At 37.8% G+C, this 18,454-nt stretch overlaps 1 protein-coding gene across 5 annotated transcripts in view; it reads left to right on the top strand.

The window, feature by feature from the left end:
- The window catches only part of nav3 (neuron navigator 3), a 309,331-nt gene that overhangs the window by 202,745 nt on the left and 88,132 nt on the right, over nucleotides 1-18,454 (top strand). For all 5 annotated transcript variants that reach the window (XM_079868451.1, XM_079868450.1, XM_079868448.1 and 2 more), the window contains 2 exons: nucleotides 11,531-11,603; nucleotides 17,536-17,719. In XM_079868451.1, the coding sequence (XP_079724577.1) occupies nucleotides 11,531-11,603; nucleotides 17,536-17,719 (257 nt within the window). The remainder of the gene's footprint in view (nucleotides 1-11,530; nucleotides 11,604-17,535; nucleotides 17,720-18,454) is intronic.

Here is an 18,454-nt window from a genome sequence, read left to right as displayed (position 1 = left end):
CTGTAATTCATAGCAAAAAATCTGGCATTAATTAAATCTCAAATGCATGATATCATTAACAAGCGTGGTTGAACGTCAAATTTGTGACAATACGATTTAGGGAAAAAGTTGTGACTAGCTAGTTGATTTCTTCAACGATGCACCATATGGTAGTTATTAGGGCTGGGTAAAAAATATCGATTTCTCGATTTTAATCGATTCTCATTTTTATGAAACAATATCGATTCTTAAATCCCAAGAATCGATTAGTCATCCTGTTTTCAGTTGATGAATGGATCATTGTTGCGCACATCCCATCCAATAAATCGCACTAATCTTTGTGCTTTGTTATTACTGATATGAAACAAAGTCTCAGATTTCAAATTACGTCCATTTTCTTACGAAATTCAAAAACATAATTATCGTTTTGGCGCTGTTGCGTGAGATCGCTCCGACGCAGCTCAGCTCAAGAGAAGCAACGGAAGCAACTCTTCCGCCTTAATAACACCAGTTACAGCGCGAAATAAACATGAATGAGCATCTGAAAGTGTGTTAAAAGATAGAGTACAACTTATCGAAGTCCGTATCATGTCTCATGGAATCGCTCAATCAGTGTTTCAACCGTGGAAAGACGTTAGTAAACAATGTCATGTAACGTCACATTTACCTCAGAAAAAAACATATCCAGTGACCATAAACTCGTTAGTCAGCTAGGAAAGTTAACTCTAGAGAGGAGCATTTTGTTAAATATATGCACCATATTATATAATCATTATAATTTTTAATGTTCTTCAATATTTAATGCATGTTTGGATAAATCTGGAAAGTTTTTTATGACAGCCATCATTTAAAATTTTATATAATTTCATATAACTTTATTATTATAAAAATAAATAAAAGTGTATTTTAAGTGTTTGTATACAAATCAGTTAATTTTTACCTTCAATATTATAGTAGGCTAATGAAGCCTATAGGCTAGCCTACCACTGACTCCCATAATTTACAGCATTAGTTAAGAGATTTGTTTTCCTTGAGAAAATTTGCAATGTATTGTACCTGATATCCAAAATAATCGATATTGAATCGAATCGAATCGTAATCGAAATCGAATCGAATTGCAAGCTTGTGAATCGAAATCGAATCGAATTGTGAAATTTGTGTCAATACCCAGCCCTAGTAGTTATGCAGTGAGTAATGTCGTTGTATGGGAAACTAGCATTTTTTGCTGGTTCACCATCAAAAATCCATGCTGGTTTAAGATGGTCTTTTCTGGGAGTTGAGTAGGACGGGGTCATTTATGTGTGTTAAATGAGAGGATAAGAAATATCCTGCCCTCAGCCTGGTTAACGTATTCAGGAATAAGTCAGGAAGCTAATCTATTGTGCCCCTTTTCCTGTATTTGTTACTGTGTGGCAGTTCATATTAAACAGTAAATCATGTCAAGCCTCATTGCTCAGGGAGTCGGCAATCTGCCATTGAGGAATAATCAATTATAACTATCATTCAGAAAGGAAATTCCTTATCGATTAGGATTAGATAGCCCTCCATGCATTTTCCGCTGTGAACCAATAAAACTTTACAACTTTGGCATTAGCAAAAAAAACCACTTGCTCGTGTCCATTAAAAGCACCTGTTAAAAGTGACTCAGCTTCAGTTAAATGAGTGTACTGTTGGGTGCTTTCCCAGGCAATGAAGATGGTTGCTAAATTACATGCGTAATAAACTCTCTCTCATTGATCTGATTGGTCTCTCGGGGCTCAATTAAACTGGCATGAAGAGAGGCAGATAAATCGTTGCCTACAGGCTGTCTGTTCATTCACTGACCCGTATGGAAACGTTTGTCTTTTGAACCGCAATTGCACAAGAAGCCAAAAGGGTAGGACCCACTTAGGACCCATTTTTCCCATAAGGAATGGCTATGATCCCAAGGCTGGTATTCGGATTAGTCTGGAATTCTGAACATGTTGGTACACCAAATGAGCCCTCTCTGCCATTCGCAGCGTAGTCAGTGAGAGACAGCTATTTCGGGAGGTTATGCTTTAGAATGGGAGTTCCCCTGTACACAAGCATATCCCATTAGCCTGGCTTTCTTAGCAGATTCAGGGATTGCAACATTTGAAGCCATCCCCGAGGCATGTACACAAATTATTTTGCACAAACAGATCCCGAAGATCATCAGAGGCAACATATTGGAAAATTCAAAATTTAAAATTTAATATGCAGTTTTGTGATCTCATTTAGTATAAACATTAAGATATCACTGAGGAGACTGTTGGCTTCTTAGTGGATGTTTTGTGGCTGACGGCTGCTTCATCAAATCTCTGTTTGCACCTCTTTCCTCTCCTATCAGGCATTGTTGGGACAAATTCAATCTGACAGTGTTGTCTCATCCCTAAAACTGGAAACCACAGGAACTGTGCATGCAGAGCGCGCCTTTGAACACAACCAGACGCCCTCCAGCTCAGAGAAAGACAGAAAGAAATCCAAACAGTGCCATAAAAAGCCATTCAACTGAAAGTGTTGCATTACTAATCTATATAATAAAAAAAAATCAATAATAAACCACATTGCACTTCAAAAGGCTACAGATGACTAGGCACACAGTTGGACTGCAATTCCCAGAATGCACCACATAAACTTCAAGTCTGTCTATACACATATGAGTTGCTGTTAGTGTCTCTTGCAGGTTTGATTTTGTGGCCATCAGGAGAGGCTGACTGATTGGTTACCTCTCAAGGTCTTGTGGGAGGACCAGTGCAGTTAAGTGTGTTAGGGCTTGTAAAGAGGCTGCATCATCTGGGCTCCATCTGTTAGCTGACAGCTGAGAGATTTGCTCCTCGCTGCGTACGCAGACATCAGCATATCCCTCTGATGGCACACCGCATTCATCTTTATATGATTAATACAGCATATACCCAACTGGTCGTTAGAGAGACCTCAGATGCTCAGCTGGTTTACCCTTCTGGATGTCAGCTCGTCCACATGTCAGGATCAATGAACCATTTATTGAGGATGAACTTTGGGTTTTTACAGAGTTTTTTTGGTTAGTTCGAAAATTTGTTCGTCAAGAGGATGGACTGTACGACTAAATCGAGTTAGTTTAGTTAGTTAATTAGTGAGTTAGTTCCTCGAGAATAAGTTTTGGAACTTTATTGCGTTAGTTTGTAGTTAGTACTGTTAGTTAGTTCATCAAAAGGATGGGCTTTTGGTGTTGATTGTTTTAGTTTTGTTAGTATGTTAGTTCATCGTGAAGCATGGCAATGGGCCTTGATTGAGTTGGTTTTGTTGTTTAGTGAGTTACAGTAGATCAGGGTTCACCAATCTCGGTCCTGGAGGGCCGCTGTCCTGCAGAGTTTAGCTCCAACCCCAATTAAACACACCTGAACCAGCTAATCAAGGTCTCATTAGGCATGCTAGAAACTTTCAAACAGGTGTGTTGGAGCTGGTTGGAGCTAAACTCTGCAGGACAGCGGCCCTCCAGGACTGAGATTGGTGAACCCTGCAGTAGATCATTGAAAAGATGGACTTTGGGTCTTTATTGAGTTTGTTTTAGAACTTTATTGTGTTAGTTTGGTTAGTTAGCAAGTTAGTTCATCAAAAGAATGGACTTTTGGTGTTGATTTTGTTAGTTTGGTTAGTATGTTAGTTCATCGTGAAGGATGGCAATGGGTCCTGATTGAGTTGGTTTTGTTGTTTAGTTAGTAGATCATTGAGAGGGTAGACTTTGGGTCTTGATTAAGTTTGATTAGTTTGTCAGTTCATCAAGAGGATGGTCTTTTGGAATTGATAAAAATGTGTTTGGTTAAGTTAGTTTAGAGGGTGGCCTTTGGATCTTGGTGGAGTTAATTGAGTTAATACACTTTGGAAGTTTTTTTAGGTAGTTTGGTTAGCGAGTTAGTTCATCAAAAGAATGGGCTTTTGGTGTTGATTTAGTTATTCTGGTTAGTGAGTTAGTTCATTGAGAAGCATGACATTGGGTCTTGATTGACTTGGTTTGGTTATTTAGAGTTAGTTATTTAGAGAGTTATTAAGATGGTCTTGATTAATTCAGTTTGTTTGGTGAGTTGGTTTATTAAGAGGCTGGACATTGGGTCTTGATTGAGTTAGTTTGGTTAGTGAATAACTAAGAAGTGTTCTCTGAGCAGAACGCGTTTGCATCTAATTGTTCAGCAGACACTTTTTTATCTAAAATAACTCACAAATGAGTATTATTTTGTATTTGAAATGGGTATATATTTCTATTTTGTTTTTCTTGTTAGCATAGCATAGTGAACTGTAGTATTAATATTTTGGACCATTTAAGAAAAAATAGCTTAGGTTTATTTAAGATGATTTTTTTTCTGCAGACTTGGTGGTTAAATATCAGTCATTCAGGTCAACTCTCACTCTCTTTCTCTGCTTAGCATGCTCAGAGGGGTTGAGAAGTTTGACTGAGTGCCTCTTGCACAGAATCATAGGACATTTCTCACCTTGTCTTTTCGTGTGTTTAACGCCACATACTGTAGTGACACTCTACGTTCACATTTGATTTGTGACGTTTAGCGTTTGACATTAGTGATGACCTTTCCACTTGGGCTTGTAGACATAACAGAAATGGTTCTGCATGTTTCCTGTCAGAAATGTTCACTGCCACTGGACTGTGATTGTGCTTTGACCTCTGCTGTGTGAGGATCTGTTTTTGGATTGATGTTTTCTGCTTTTTACTTTTGACAGGGAGTCATTTTAGTAATTATAAAGATTTCAATCCGCTTAGAAATTACCTTGAGGTTGGCGGGCCCTGATGTCTTTTTCCTTCCTCAGACATGTTTGACATGCTTTCAAAATCTAATTTCCCTGTCCTGTTGTAATCATGTCTTCGAAGACATTTTTTTCACAGTTATGAATAAAGGAAATGTTCATTCATTATGGCGACAACAAACATATTTGACAGACATTTTAATGGACCTCCAAATATCCGGTCTCCCAGAGTGAAAAACAGAGAGTCTAATCCTCTGATTACATCTCATTGAATGCTTTTCTGCTCGGCAACAATAAGCTTAATAATTCTACACAGACGAAACTATGGAAGTAAGCCTGTTAAATCCCAGAGCAATTTGTGGAAATCTACAAAGATCAAACATAAAACAGACTGTGAAGAGGATAACTACAGCAAAGAGGTTTCCGGTGGTAACATGAAAGAACCGGTTGTGTGACATGACTAAAAGAGCAAATCTGTCAACCAAAACATTATTCAAAAATACATGAGCATTCATGAGATAATTTTTGATTTATTAATTTATGAGAAGATGGCCTTAAATTGATAGAAATTCTGTCACCCTCATGTCATTCCAAACCAATATGACATTCTTATGTTAAACGCAAAAGGAGAGAATTTACAATGAGAGCGTACTAGAGCTTTCGAAATGAAAAAAGTATCATTAAAGTAAACAGCTTGTGCGCTACATCCCAAGTCATCTAAAATTGAAGTCATTATTTACTGTAAACCTTGACATTTGCTCTATTGCGTGTTCAGGAAAAAACGAATTCTCTGACTCCGATCTTTTCTATTATTTAGTTGTTACAGTTCACATTTTTTATCAATCAAACTGATCTCTTATTTATTGAGTTATTTCTTGAGTAATACTGTATCTCTCACTGACAAAACAACAAACCATGGACTTGGAAATATAGTGCCCACGTCACATGGACCAATTTTATGATATTTTCTGGTGCTTTTGGGTTATTTTTTGAAGTTTCAAGGAAGAAAATAAATGGTGGACCTGCAGTATGAAATCTTGGCATTCTCAGATGTTTTAAGAGAGCAGACTCTTCAAAGCACATGTTGCAGGCAGTCTATCCTGCTGGTGCCGTACCTCCACCAGTCTTGTGCAGGGCAGCGGCTGCAGCCTGATCCATTTAGCTGCTAATTAGATAGAGGAGGCCACAGGAATTTAACGGCTGTCTTCATTGGCTGGCACCATAATGGCTCAGCTACGGTTGTTTGTCTCAATGCCACTGGGCACAGAGAATGGCATGCTGAAGTTGGCACTGAGATAGTTTTAACAAATAGACCTGCCAAGCATTACCATAACACTATTAGTGCAGACATAAGTGTCATATTGCATGAATTAAAACAATTAATAAAAGTTATTAATAAAAGTCCTGAAGAGCAAAGTGAAAAAAGTAGCACTAAATTATTTTCACTTGGTTTGTAATTTCAGTTATACACAGGCCTAATGGCAAATCTGTAGTATAATTTGTTGGTAAATAACCAGTCATATTATGTAGGGGGAATGGGACTAGTTGTCACACGTTTTACTCCAGTAAATACATTTTTAAGGGGGGATTTTCCTAGTCAATTTTTCACCTTAGCTATTGTTGTTTGTATTAAGACACAGTTTATTTAACACACTTTACGGTGTAAGTTGTCACAACAGGAACCTGCCATTAAACAGCTTAATCAGCAAAACTGATAGTAAACTTATTATAAGAATAAAGAAAGAGAAAAAAAAATTGTATGGAAAAAATAGAGCGGTTGTTTGGCCGAGATATTTTTAATTAATTGTATACATTTATGATATTTAAAACACAACTTGTGACAACTTGCCCCAAAGGGAAATTTGTGAAAAATACTGAGAATACTGTTCAACTATTTGGTTAAAATCCACTTTCATTATATGGAGAATGAAGGGGGGAAACTTTTACTTAAAAACTTTTTCCTTTTTTAAATGAGTTTGGAAGGCAGAATCCCTTTAAATTGAAACTGAATATTACCTTGAAATATAAACTTTTGAAGGCTTTTGAACTATTAAACCAATGTACAAAACCACTGTTAGAGAATTTTTTTATTTATTTTGTACATTTTTTTGTGTAATTAAAAATGAAACGTCCCTGTTTGACAATGAGCCCCATTGAGGGGCCCCCATTGACAATGAGGGGTGAGAGAGGGTTGTACCTATGGGCAGCTCATCAAATTCATGTGTATGTGGTCACTATGATTAGAGGAAATTAAATGGTACAAAACGACTGCAGCTGTCTCCCTGGAAAAAAACAGAAGTGCCGGAGAAAACAGCATTTATCTGTTCTCTTTGCTCTGAGTGGTTTTTAAGTGAAAGACATATAATTGAGGCAAAAGACCATTTGTATTTCATGGTAGTGTTGGAGCAGCAACACTTTCCAAAGCCAGCGCTCACCCCACGGTTATCTGATATGCTTGGAGTCGGTCCCCGCGCAGCTAGCTTGGGCCCCTCAGCATCTGGATCCACACAGCCGGACCCGAGTGCAAACATTTACTCTGCATTAAAGCCTCGCTCTGATAAGTGTGTTGTATAGATTAAACATGATCAGATTTATGACGGTTGCAGCTCGCAGAGACGGTAAACTTAAACAGCTCGCCGTTGTCATTTCGAGCAAGGGATGTAAGCCGACTCGTGGTAATTTTCCATCCCGTTTGCATCCGTGTCAGCCCTGAAAAGTGCTTGCTTATAAATTTCTCAATATTATTTTGTGAAAATATACCTCATCAAAACATTCTCCTCCCTAATTGCATTTAATGGCATATCTGGTGCTGGAAAATGTCTGTTTATGTCGGAAAAACAGATGATCTGACTTTCCCGGAGAGTTGTTAAAATCCCACATGGTTTGAAAAACCGCTCGGCAAGCGGCGGTTCGGCATCTAAAGCTGGCGAGAGCTCTGCTCGCCATTAGCGTATAGAATCACGGTTTCTGTATGTGTACATCACTGTAGGCTGAAAGACAGACTAAAAATAAACAGAGGGATGGGTTGATGGGACTGCTATTAAAAGGAGGGTGGAATTTCCAACCGTACTTATGGGATTATATCCGTAACGGACACCAAACTTGAAGATCTTCTCGCTTTTAGAGCGCAAACCCCATCCATATGTCTGTTCGTGCACGTCTGTCAATCAACAGCATCCGCTCGCGCTTTTGGTGACGGCAACGAATGTCCAGTCCATTGCTGAGACATTATGAGCTATCATATATCGTAAACACTCCAGAAAAGCATTAAACGATGCGGTTGAAATACCAGGCAAGCGTTTAGCGTTTGACCGCGTTAGTGTTAAGTACGTTTCATCTTCGTTGAGAATGTCTTTTTGGTCAGGACTTGCAGTCGGGTGCCCATGTGCGCGGGTGCCGTCGTCTGAATGAGACTGCAATGAAAAACAGCCCATCTCTGGTGCACCACACATGTTCTGCACTGTGTTGCCATTAGAAGAGGTTTATGAGAGAAGATAATCAAAGCGCATTAGGCTCCTTGTGTGTGCGGCTGTGTGTGGGATGTGTGTCATATGAAAAACAGGCTACTTGCCATCGGGACAGATGTAAGAAGAAACAAGATGCTGTCGATACGGATCGCATTAACAATTGCTCATTCATTCGTCATTCTGTGTGTTTGCGAGTGTGTGTGGGAGTTAATACTGTATGTGATCTGTGTGGATCTTTCTGGCTCCATGCTGGACGCTGGGGGCACTGAGGTCAGGGGATGGATGGATGGAGATGCGTGAAAGACTGCAAATCTGTGACAGCTGTGAGAATGACATTAAATCGTGTTCCTTTCGGCCTTCACAGCAGAACTACAGCATTTTAGGACTCACTGATTATATAGTATCCAATGTATTATGGCTACTTGAAAAAATGCGAGACAAAATATGAGTGACATGAAACTAGCACAGGTAATTAGGTGACTGAGACAACATTATAGTGTTCATTATACTGTACACACACACGCAAAAACACACACACACAAATCTTTAACCATAAAATGCTGTGATTGACCAATTAGAATAGTGTTCCATAGCCGTGTGATAAGGTCAGATTTTTTAATGAAAGCACTGTATGAATTCATTTGTTCGATTTCTGTTCACTCTGAATGCTTGGATTTAATTTGAACATGCTTAATGACACACACATTAGCTAACATTCATATTATAATGTGACAGGAGTAACAGTTTTTAGGTTTTTTTTGTATTTTTCTTAAGTTCTCAGTATCGTATTACAGTTTTATCTGTATTGCAGTATTTATTTTCAACCAAATAAGTTGAATTAATTATACAATTTAATAATTTGATATAACTGTTAAATATTTGTTTTATTATTTATGTGATCTACTTAGATTGTTTTAGTTCTTTATCTATCAGCATGACATATAAACACTTTCTATATTACACAGTAGGGGTGTCCCCGACTATGGATTTTCATAGTCGAATCAGAATCGTCATAGTCGACTAATAGTCAAATCATGTGTATGGGGGTGGGGCTGGGGGGCGGGGCTTTAACATTTCAAAGCCGCGATGTACATAAAATCACACAAAGATATAGAAGAAAATGTATAAAAACATTTTGGATCAATAAAACTAAGAAATAACATAAATAACTCCAGAAAGGGCACACTGCAGACAGGATTTGCATTTCACATGCAAATCAAATTAAATCGGCTAAATTACCTGTGCGAGCGGGCTCTTAGTACAGCACAACATCGATGCACCGAAAAAATAAACAATTAATTTACTAAATTAAATTAGAACAGAATATACCTTTCTAATCAATAAAAATACAAAATGAAATAAATCAGAATCAAGTCACAAGATGAGCAAATGTGTGCCTAAAGTGCAGGGGAACATCTATTCAAAACACAAGCCACAAATAGTTAGATTAGATAACCCTGACAGATCAATAAATAAAATTAAAATAAATAAATGATTAAAATAACGATAGTAGCCAGAATTTTCAACTTTGTCTTTTTAACTGCAGAAACAACAATAAATGCTAAACTGGAGTGGCAGTCTTTTTAGCTAAAAATGTTCACAGCGTCCAAAAATCAAATTAGATCCGGCTGAAAAGTTTTGAAATCACTTGTACCCTACCTGATCGAGAGAACAAATCCAGTCTTTCACTCTGTCTGTGTCCGTTGGAGTCTTTTGTGCGTGCGGATAAAATACATTTTAAAACACTTAACGTGAAAAACGTTTAACGCCTTAATCTCCTAAAATAGTTAAATTAAAATATCAAATTATGTAAAGAAAACGCTTTACTATAGGAGGAACGCATTGCGTTCATATTCTGGGTTCATCTGCTTATCTGCACATAGTATGGTTTCTTAATAAAGTGTGTACTGTGTACATGCATTAAGCCACGTTAAAGTGCCTTTTAAGTGTTTTAAAAGCTTTTTTCACGTTAAGCATTTTAGAATGTCCCGTGGAAAACCAACTTGTTAACGTTGGCCGGCAGAAGTGCGATCATGGTTTTCCTGATGCTAAATCCAACCTTGGAGAATATCCTTTCTGATGGTGTGCATTCACACTTTAGATTTTCTTATCCCAGACATTGTTAAAGATTTAAATCCTTGCCGCCAAGACGCTTGGTCACGGATTGAAAGTAAAACTTAAATCTGGATTTATTCACGCACGTTAAAAACTATTTATTAAAAGCTTCTTTCTTTGCACATTTTTATATACAGCATTATCATAATAGGCTGAATATTAATGTATTGACAGAAAACCGATAGTTCTATGTGAAATCAGACATTGAGCGCCTATAGCCAAAGTGGCATGATCCTCGTTTCATAACACCTCTGCGAAGATTCGACCATGAGATCGGTAGTCGAATCAGGCTCCTCCAATCGAAGCATCGAATCTTCGACTATTCGGGGTCACCCCTATTACACAGTCATCTAAAGTGAAAACTGAGGATTCTTTACAATACCCTTCAAAACAGCATTCAGAATAGTAATAAAATAGTGGAAATCACCACTAGAGTGACATTTCCTTGTGAGACTGTGTATTATAGGCCGCATTAATAAATGTGCACAAGGGCATCCCCTCAGGGTCTCATGTACTGTATGAGCTGAGTCAACTGTCTTCGCTTCTGTCACAAGGGTCCAGCACACAGCACAATGCATTCCACATAGTATTGAGCTTGTCGCATAATAATATAGTGCGGTCTGGCCCATTGACTATATCTGACCCTACTGTACGACTTCTCCAGCATTCTGCCCTATACTAGTGCAAAATATGCAAGCCATTTGTATCGCATGGCCAAAGTCCCTTTGTGTGCCCATGAGTGGAGGCGCCATGATAATACCACACTTTCAGTCAAATGCTGTATTATTACGGCCCGCAACGTCATGCCTGGTCCGTCTGTCAGCGTGTGTGTAGGTGTGACACACTGCCGTCCCAGAGTCACACTCCGGGTCCGACCCACAAAGGTTAGCCAGGGGTCATGACACTGTCTGACTCCCGACAATAGAGCCTTTGTGGGAATAAATCCGTGGACGTGTCCCCGCACAACATCGACATGCGCGCGTCAGCTACACGGACACCAGTTGAGCTGTCATACATACTGAAGTATGCTGTTACTGAAGGCGACCTTCAGAAGAAACCATCGCAGTCAAAGGCTTTGTTGAATTTTTAATACTGAAAGGAATGTGTGTGAGGTTCAATAGCCGCCTCTCTGACACCACTGTTCACTCACATTAACCGTCCACATCCTCAGTGTAATGACCATGTGCTGGTGAGTTTGCTCTATGGCTAATCTCTTTGTTTTTGTCTTTCAGATTGAGAATGTGGAGGCTTGTCTGAATTTCTTAGGGGCCAGAGGAGTCAGTGTTCAAGGGCTCTCTGCTGAAGGTAAGACCCCTCTGTCTGCTTGAAACTAAATAACAACTGTTAAATTCCTTCATATACACAAATAGGCCTGCTATTCTTATGATTGGTGGTGTTTGCATCAGTATTATTGCTACATTACTGCTTATATATAGAATTAATGGCTTTTCATTATCACCAACATTAGGTATTACATTTTAAACATAATATACTGCATATTCAGGCTATGAAGTTTAATGATACCTCAAATTGTGTGGCTAGTTTACATTTATAAGCAATCATATGAACAGATTTTGCAGTACAAAGGATAAAATGGGTGAAAATCCCACAGATTTGTATTGAAATAGGGGCCCAAGACATATCTAATGACTAGAATATCATAAAGAAGTGGCTCTCAACCATGGGGCAACAGGATGATTTTAAATCATTTAAACAATATTACAAATAAATCTATAAAATTTTATAAAAATCTAAATGTAAACTGGAATTTAGTGTGAAATGTATGTGTATATATATATATACATACATTTATATATATATACATATATATAATCAGAATGTTCTATAAACACAAAATAAATTGTGGGGGGAAAGACTTTTGTCAATTGTGTCATTGAGACTTTAAAATTGAGTTTATAAATTACCAATTAGGAACCACCCAAAACACCCAAGCAAACACATAGCAACACCCTGACATAGTGCGTGGTGGAATAATTATTATTTTTAGCATTTCATGTAATTCTGTATGCATCCACATTTAAGTATCACATCATTGTTATAGCTACATTGGTGGTAGAGTGTTTGAGCCCATAGATACTAGTTGATATTTGAACCTTATTTTAAAATAATTTTAGGTTTTTTAGAACGGCTACACTGACAAACCACAAAGATCCTTGATATTCTTTTTCAGTCTGAGCTCAAGTGTACTAAATTCTGTGTGGAATGATATCATTAACCTAAAGCAGCTTGGATACTGTATTCACTGTCCCGCTAAATTCAGCACCATGAGTGCACAGGGTCCATAAATATACAGTGTATAGGGTTTCTCAAGCTTTCATCACACACTCATCCCCTACTTTTAGTGTGTGTGTGTGTGTGTGTATGTGAGAGTGAGTGAGTGAGTGAGTGATGGAGGGTGTGTGTATGTGTGTGTGAGTGAGTGAGTGAGTGAGTGAGTGAGTGAGTGAGTGAGTGAGTGAGTGAGTGAGTGAGTGAGGAGTGTGTGAGTGAGCTAGTGAGCGTGCGTGTGTGTGTGTGTGTGTGTGTGTGTGCGTGTGCGTGTGCGTGTGTGTGTGTGTGTGTGTGTGTGTGTGAGTGAGTGAGTGTGTGAGTGCGTGAGTATGTGTGAGTGAGCGAGTGAGAGTGAGTGTGTGTGTGTGTGTGTGTGTGTGTGTGTGTGTGTGTGTGTGTGTGTGTGTGTGTGTGTGTGTGTGTTGAGCATCTTTCTAAAAGCTGTGAGTAGTTGTATTAATTAAATTAGCAAAGGTTTCAGAGTTTGGGTTTTGAAGGCTTGCATACGCTTGTGTTTAGTACTTTATGAGGCATGCCGACTCGAGACCTTTATAAAATAAGTTGTTTTTTTGTTTGATGTGCTTGACTGTGTAGGAGTTTTCCTAGGAAAATAAATGTAATAATGTCTCAACCACAGACACTATGTCATATAGTATTTCTCTTTTTCTGTCAGTTTTGAATTTATTTATTTTTGAATGTATTAAATCATTTCTCCTAGACAACGAGATTAAATTCAGAGCGAATTAGATTTCACTCCCCCTGAAGTATCCTCAATTTATTAAATAAAATGCATTCAGTTATGCTATTTAGTTTAATAGCACTATACTGCAAGTCATTCCAAAAAAGAGTACAATTTTGTTTTGCAAGTTTAAATATATAAATTAAAAAGTATTTAAAAACATACAATTCAAAATACCATTATCATTATTATTAGTATTAATGCCATTGAAGTCTGCATTCACAGTCTAATTAATAACTAATGAATTAATACGTCTATGAATCCCAGTTCCCACAACACATGGCTTATTTACCTCAAAATGATAGAAAACTGTAATTTTAAGATGGAACCTCTTCTTTTGAAGAGGAAGTAACAACATTCAGGTTTTCAGACACTCCGAGACTCAATGCATTCTTTTAGCACTTAATGTCATTCTTTGTCTGACAGAATGTTTAATGTACTTTAAAACAAATCACCATTCCAAATTTAAAAAGGCAGTAGTTTAATTGAATACCACTCTAACTGTATGTGTACAGTTGTCACATTTGTTTCTATTTCTATCTCTTCGAGGAATTTTAAGAGAAACATCTGAGACAAAGTTGACACTTAAATGAAACCCAACCTCCTTCGCTATGAAAGTGCATCATCTGTGCAATAAAATTGTCCTCAGGGAAAGTTTCCTCTCGACCCCTGCTGAGTGTTATCCTAGCCCTCTTTCCCCAGAACAGTCCAATAATGAGAGGTGCAAGCTCTCAATATCCCTTTTCCTGCTGCACTGGCCATGACTCTCTGTTCACGGTGTGTAGGGTATCAGAACGCACAGCGGGATTCCGGTTTTAAGTGCTTTAAGTGCAGGGCACACCATGACCTGAGCTTTGATCTCATTGGCTGTGAGGATCTGGTGAAAAGTTGCACTTCGTTAAAGAGCAGGTTAGTCCTAAAGACTTCTCATAGGGTCAAAGGGGGCACCTTCTCCGGTGACCTGACCGTGAAACCCACCATGACAAGAAACACACACGTGTATTAAGACACTCGCGCAACTGACGTCAGCATAACTGAAGAGGTGCTTCCTCTGAGCTGTTTAATCCCTCTGCTCAAATCAAAAATCCTCACAAGTCATACAAAAGAGATCAAGCATGACCTTCTGAGGTATTCAAATTGAAAGACACTCATTAATATGTAAAATACAGGAAGCCTGTTTTCATAGAAATCACTTTTCCTAATCTCAGCTGGGCTAAAGGTATAGTTCACTCAAAATGAAAATTCTCATCATTTATTCACCCTCACGTGGTTGCAAACCTGTAATGACTTTCTTTCTTCTGTGAAACACAGAAATAGAGGCATGGGGGCTGTTAAACTCCAGAAATGACCAAACTACACAACTGTTTTCAATATTGATACCAATATGAATAATAAAAATAACGTTTCTTGAGCACCAAATCAGAATGATTTCTGAAAGATCACTTGACAGTGCAGACTGGTGTAATGACTGATGATAATTCAGATTTTCTATTCGATTTTAAAATATATTAAACTGTAATTTTTGTTAAATTGTAATGTTTCACAATATTACTGTTTTACTGTATTTTTGATCAAATTAATTCAGCCTTGGTGATGAAATATCTTGCCGACTCCAAACTTTTGAACGGTACTGTATATACATCCAGTCCACTTTGTAATTCTGTACAAAGTATTACATGTTTACTGGTACTTTTGGCTAGGAAATGATAGAACACTACTGTATACAGAGGAAGTGGTCAAGGTCACATCACTGTAAATAGATAATGTATTCACACTTCCCTGTCCTCGCTTCCCTTAATGAACCCGGCTGAACAGATACGCCTTTGACCTTGTGTGACTAGTGACAGAAAGAGCCCGATGACTCCACATTTAAACTTCTGCTTAAAGTGTGTTCATTAGCATACAACTTTTACTTCAAGTTTCCCATGTACATCCTAGCTCACTGGTGTTTGTTTATATAGTTTGGGGCAGTACTGTCATGAAAAAAAAATTGATTAGTTTATATAAAGATTCTGAAAGAGAAGATTCTGATTCTGTATGTATTTCAATAAAAATAAGAGGTTTTTTGGGGGTGGGGGACAATTAAAATATATTTTAGAGTAAATTTCAGTTTACATCTTGATTTTTTTAATAGCATTTTATTGATTTATTTTTAATATAGTTTAAATTCATATCTCAATTCTATTTTTAATAGCATTTTATTGATTTATTTTTAACATAGTTTAAATTATTTAAAATCAACCTGTGGTTGAGAACCATTTCTTTATTATATTCTAGTTATTAGATATGTCTTGGGCCCCTATTTCCATGCAAATCTATGGGATTTTCACCCATTTTATCATTTGTAATGCAAAATCTGTTCATATAGTTGCTTAGAAATGTAAACTAGCCACACAATTTTAAGTATCATTAATCTTCATAGACTGAATATGCAGCATGTTATGTGTAAAATGTATTAGTTAAAGATATAGTTCCCCCAAAAAGGAAAATTCTGTCACCATCACCCTCAAATTATTCCAAATCTGAATGAATTTCTTTCTTCTGCTTAACACAAAAGAATGTATTTTGAAAAATGTCAGTAACCAAACACTTGATGGGCCCCATTGACTTCCATAGTATTTTTTCCCCATACTATGGAAGTCAATGGGGTCCATCAACTGTAAGTAAATGTAATAATTTACTATGATTTTACATTACTAGTGATACCAGTAACTATGTTATTTCAGCCCGTTCTCATCCCAAGGCGTCATATACTGACGCTTTTGACATTTTGTCTACATCCAACGCACATGGCACCATTTAGCGTCAATATGAGACGCAGATAGATATGGGCCAGAAGGCGCCTCCTAGCGGTCTAACCCTAACCCTACCCCAAACCTAAACCTACCCATAACCTAACAAAGCTATCTGCGTCTCATATTGACGCTAAAGGGTGCCATGTGCGTTGGATGTAGACGAAATGTCAAAAGCGTCAGTATATGACGCCCTAGGATGAGAATGCGTTGGTTATTTTCTATAGTGAAATCCTTATGGTAACATCTCATAAGCGATGTTCAATTCACTGGTGTTCGTGGAAATCATTAATGGCCTAATGTGAATCAATGTAGCCCCCAGATGAAATCTAAATGCTCTCCATATGCTATTGCACAAAGCAGTTGTGAGGAAAAATACTAATTCCCTCCATTAATGCAAACATACCAAATGCATTTACAAATTAGGCTGCTAGTTTTTCATTTTCCGCACTGACCTGAAGTGCAACGACACCAAATAGTGCCAAATTTCTGTCGCCTGACCCAAAAAGTATGTTCAATGGAAACATACCATCTAAGTACTTTATTATGTAGAATACAAATTACAGCACCGCACGGTCCCAAATTGAACCGGGAGAAGATTGATAACCCCAAACATCGCTGACGGGCAGAACAAACAGGCGGGCTGTCAGAAATAAACCGGATTCTTCTCTTTAGCGCTGCCTCAGCACTGCCATCCTTCAGTCGCTTTCTGCACCAGCCATTAGCAGTGTGTGACTATGAATGAAGACCATTTCATAAATGGGCACAAGAGAGAAAAGCGTCTCTGGCAGGCAGAGCGCAGACAATCGATGCTCTTCCCTTCATCTTCAGTCCTTTATCTCTGTGATTAGAGCAACGCCATGCTAGCACTTATTCAAACTCACATCCTCAATTTGTAAAAAAGTTCCAAATTCCTCGTAGCACACCTCACAGCGCTAATGTGCATAGGATAATAGCGTTTGGGCTTCTAAACTCCATCCGGCACTTCAACGTTTTGCTTATTGAATCAGTATCTCCTCGTAAAAGGTCTCAATTAAAAGTCAGATCCAGTTGTTACAGCGACTGTTTACAAATGTTAGCATCTAATTTATGACACACAAGACTCCAGACAGTCAAATGACAATGCTAAACTTGGATCCTCCAGACAGTTGTATATTGTCATGCTGTGTATTACTTCCTCATTCAGAGAACAGAACTTATCTCCCCCACATTCTCAACTGATTGTAAACTCTACTCGAACTTCCTTATAATGAGGCTAGCTACCATATGACTCAACGGCCGTTTCTTCTGACTTGATCCTGTACTAAAAACATGATGCATTTAAGGTTTGGGCGCATCAATGGAATGCAGACATTCGCAGGATTAAAGAGCTCTTCCTGTGGTACTTTCTAAATCTGGTGTGTTTGATCCTCAGAGGTGTGTAATGGGAATCTGAAGAGCATCCTGGGTTTGTTCTTCATCCTGTCCCGCTACAAGCAGCAACAGCAGCACCAGCAGCAGTACCTGCAGTCGTTGGTGGAGCTTCAACAGCACGTCACGCATCAGAGCACAGGGGCGGCGCCAGCGAGCCAGCACAAAACACAAGACATGCAGTCCAGGTAGGACACGTCTGATGAGACCTTTCTATGTCGCTCCTCTATTTGAGTTCTGCGTCTTTCGTCATGAAATAAATGGCTAAATGAATAAATGGAAAAAATGCTGGCTGTAGTTGAATTCTATGTTCATAGACCTTGTAAGACTTATATTGTACTTTCTTAACGTCTAACGGCCGTAAAAAATTCACAACCCGTGTTTTCTGGAGCTTATTCTGAAGATGTTTTGCAAAGTATTTTCTGTGTTTTGTCTACTTAACAATCAACATAAAGGTACAAATAATTACCAAAACAGCTCACTGTTGTTCACATAAAATTAAATATGGCTTCTACTGTAACTAAGATACACTTTTATACACTGCAAGCATACAATGTGTTAGATCGCTAGATCAAAACCAGTTGAGTTCTCCTGAAAAAAAATATATATATTAGTAATTTATAAATATCACATGTATTATTTTTAGTATAAAGTAAATTGATATATTATCATATAATACAATACAATTGAATAAATATACAGTTATATACTATAATTTAATATAACATACAATTACAATGAAATATAAAAATATAAAATGTTGACTTTTTCACTAAAGACACATGGATTGTAACCATTAAAGCCAAGAATCACCTATATATATATACACACACACACACATATATATATGTCATATGTATACACTATTTTAACTGAAATTTAAAATGGTTAGTAAGTTAAACAGAATAATAGAACTCTGTGTG

The sequence above is a fragment of the Squalius cephalus genome, assembly GCF_949319135.1.
Source record: "Squalius cephalus genome assembly, chromosome: 4".
Taxonomy (NCBI): domain Eukaryota; kingdom Metazoa; phylum Chordata; class Actinopteri; order Cypriniformes; family Leuciscidae; genus Squalius; species Squalius cephalus.
Note: the sequence above shows the minus strand (reverse complement) of the source record. Positions and strands in the feature narration are given on the sequence as shown.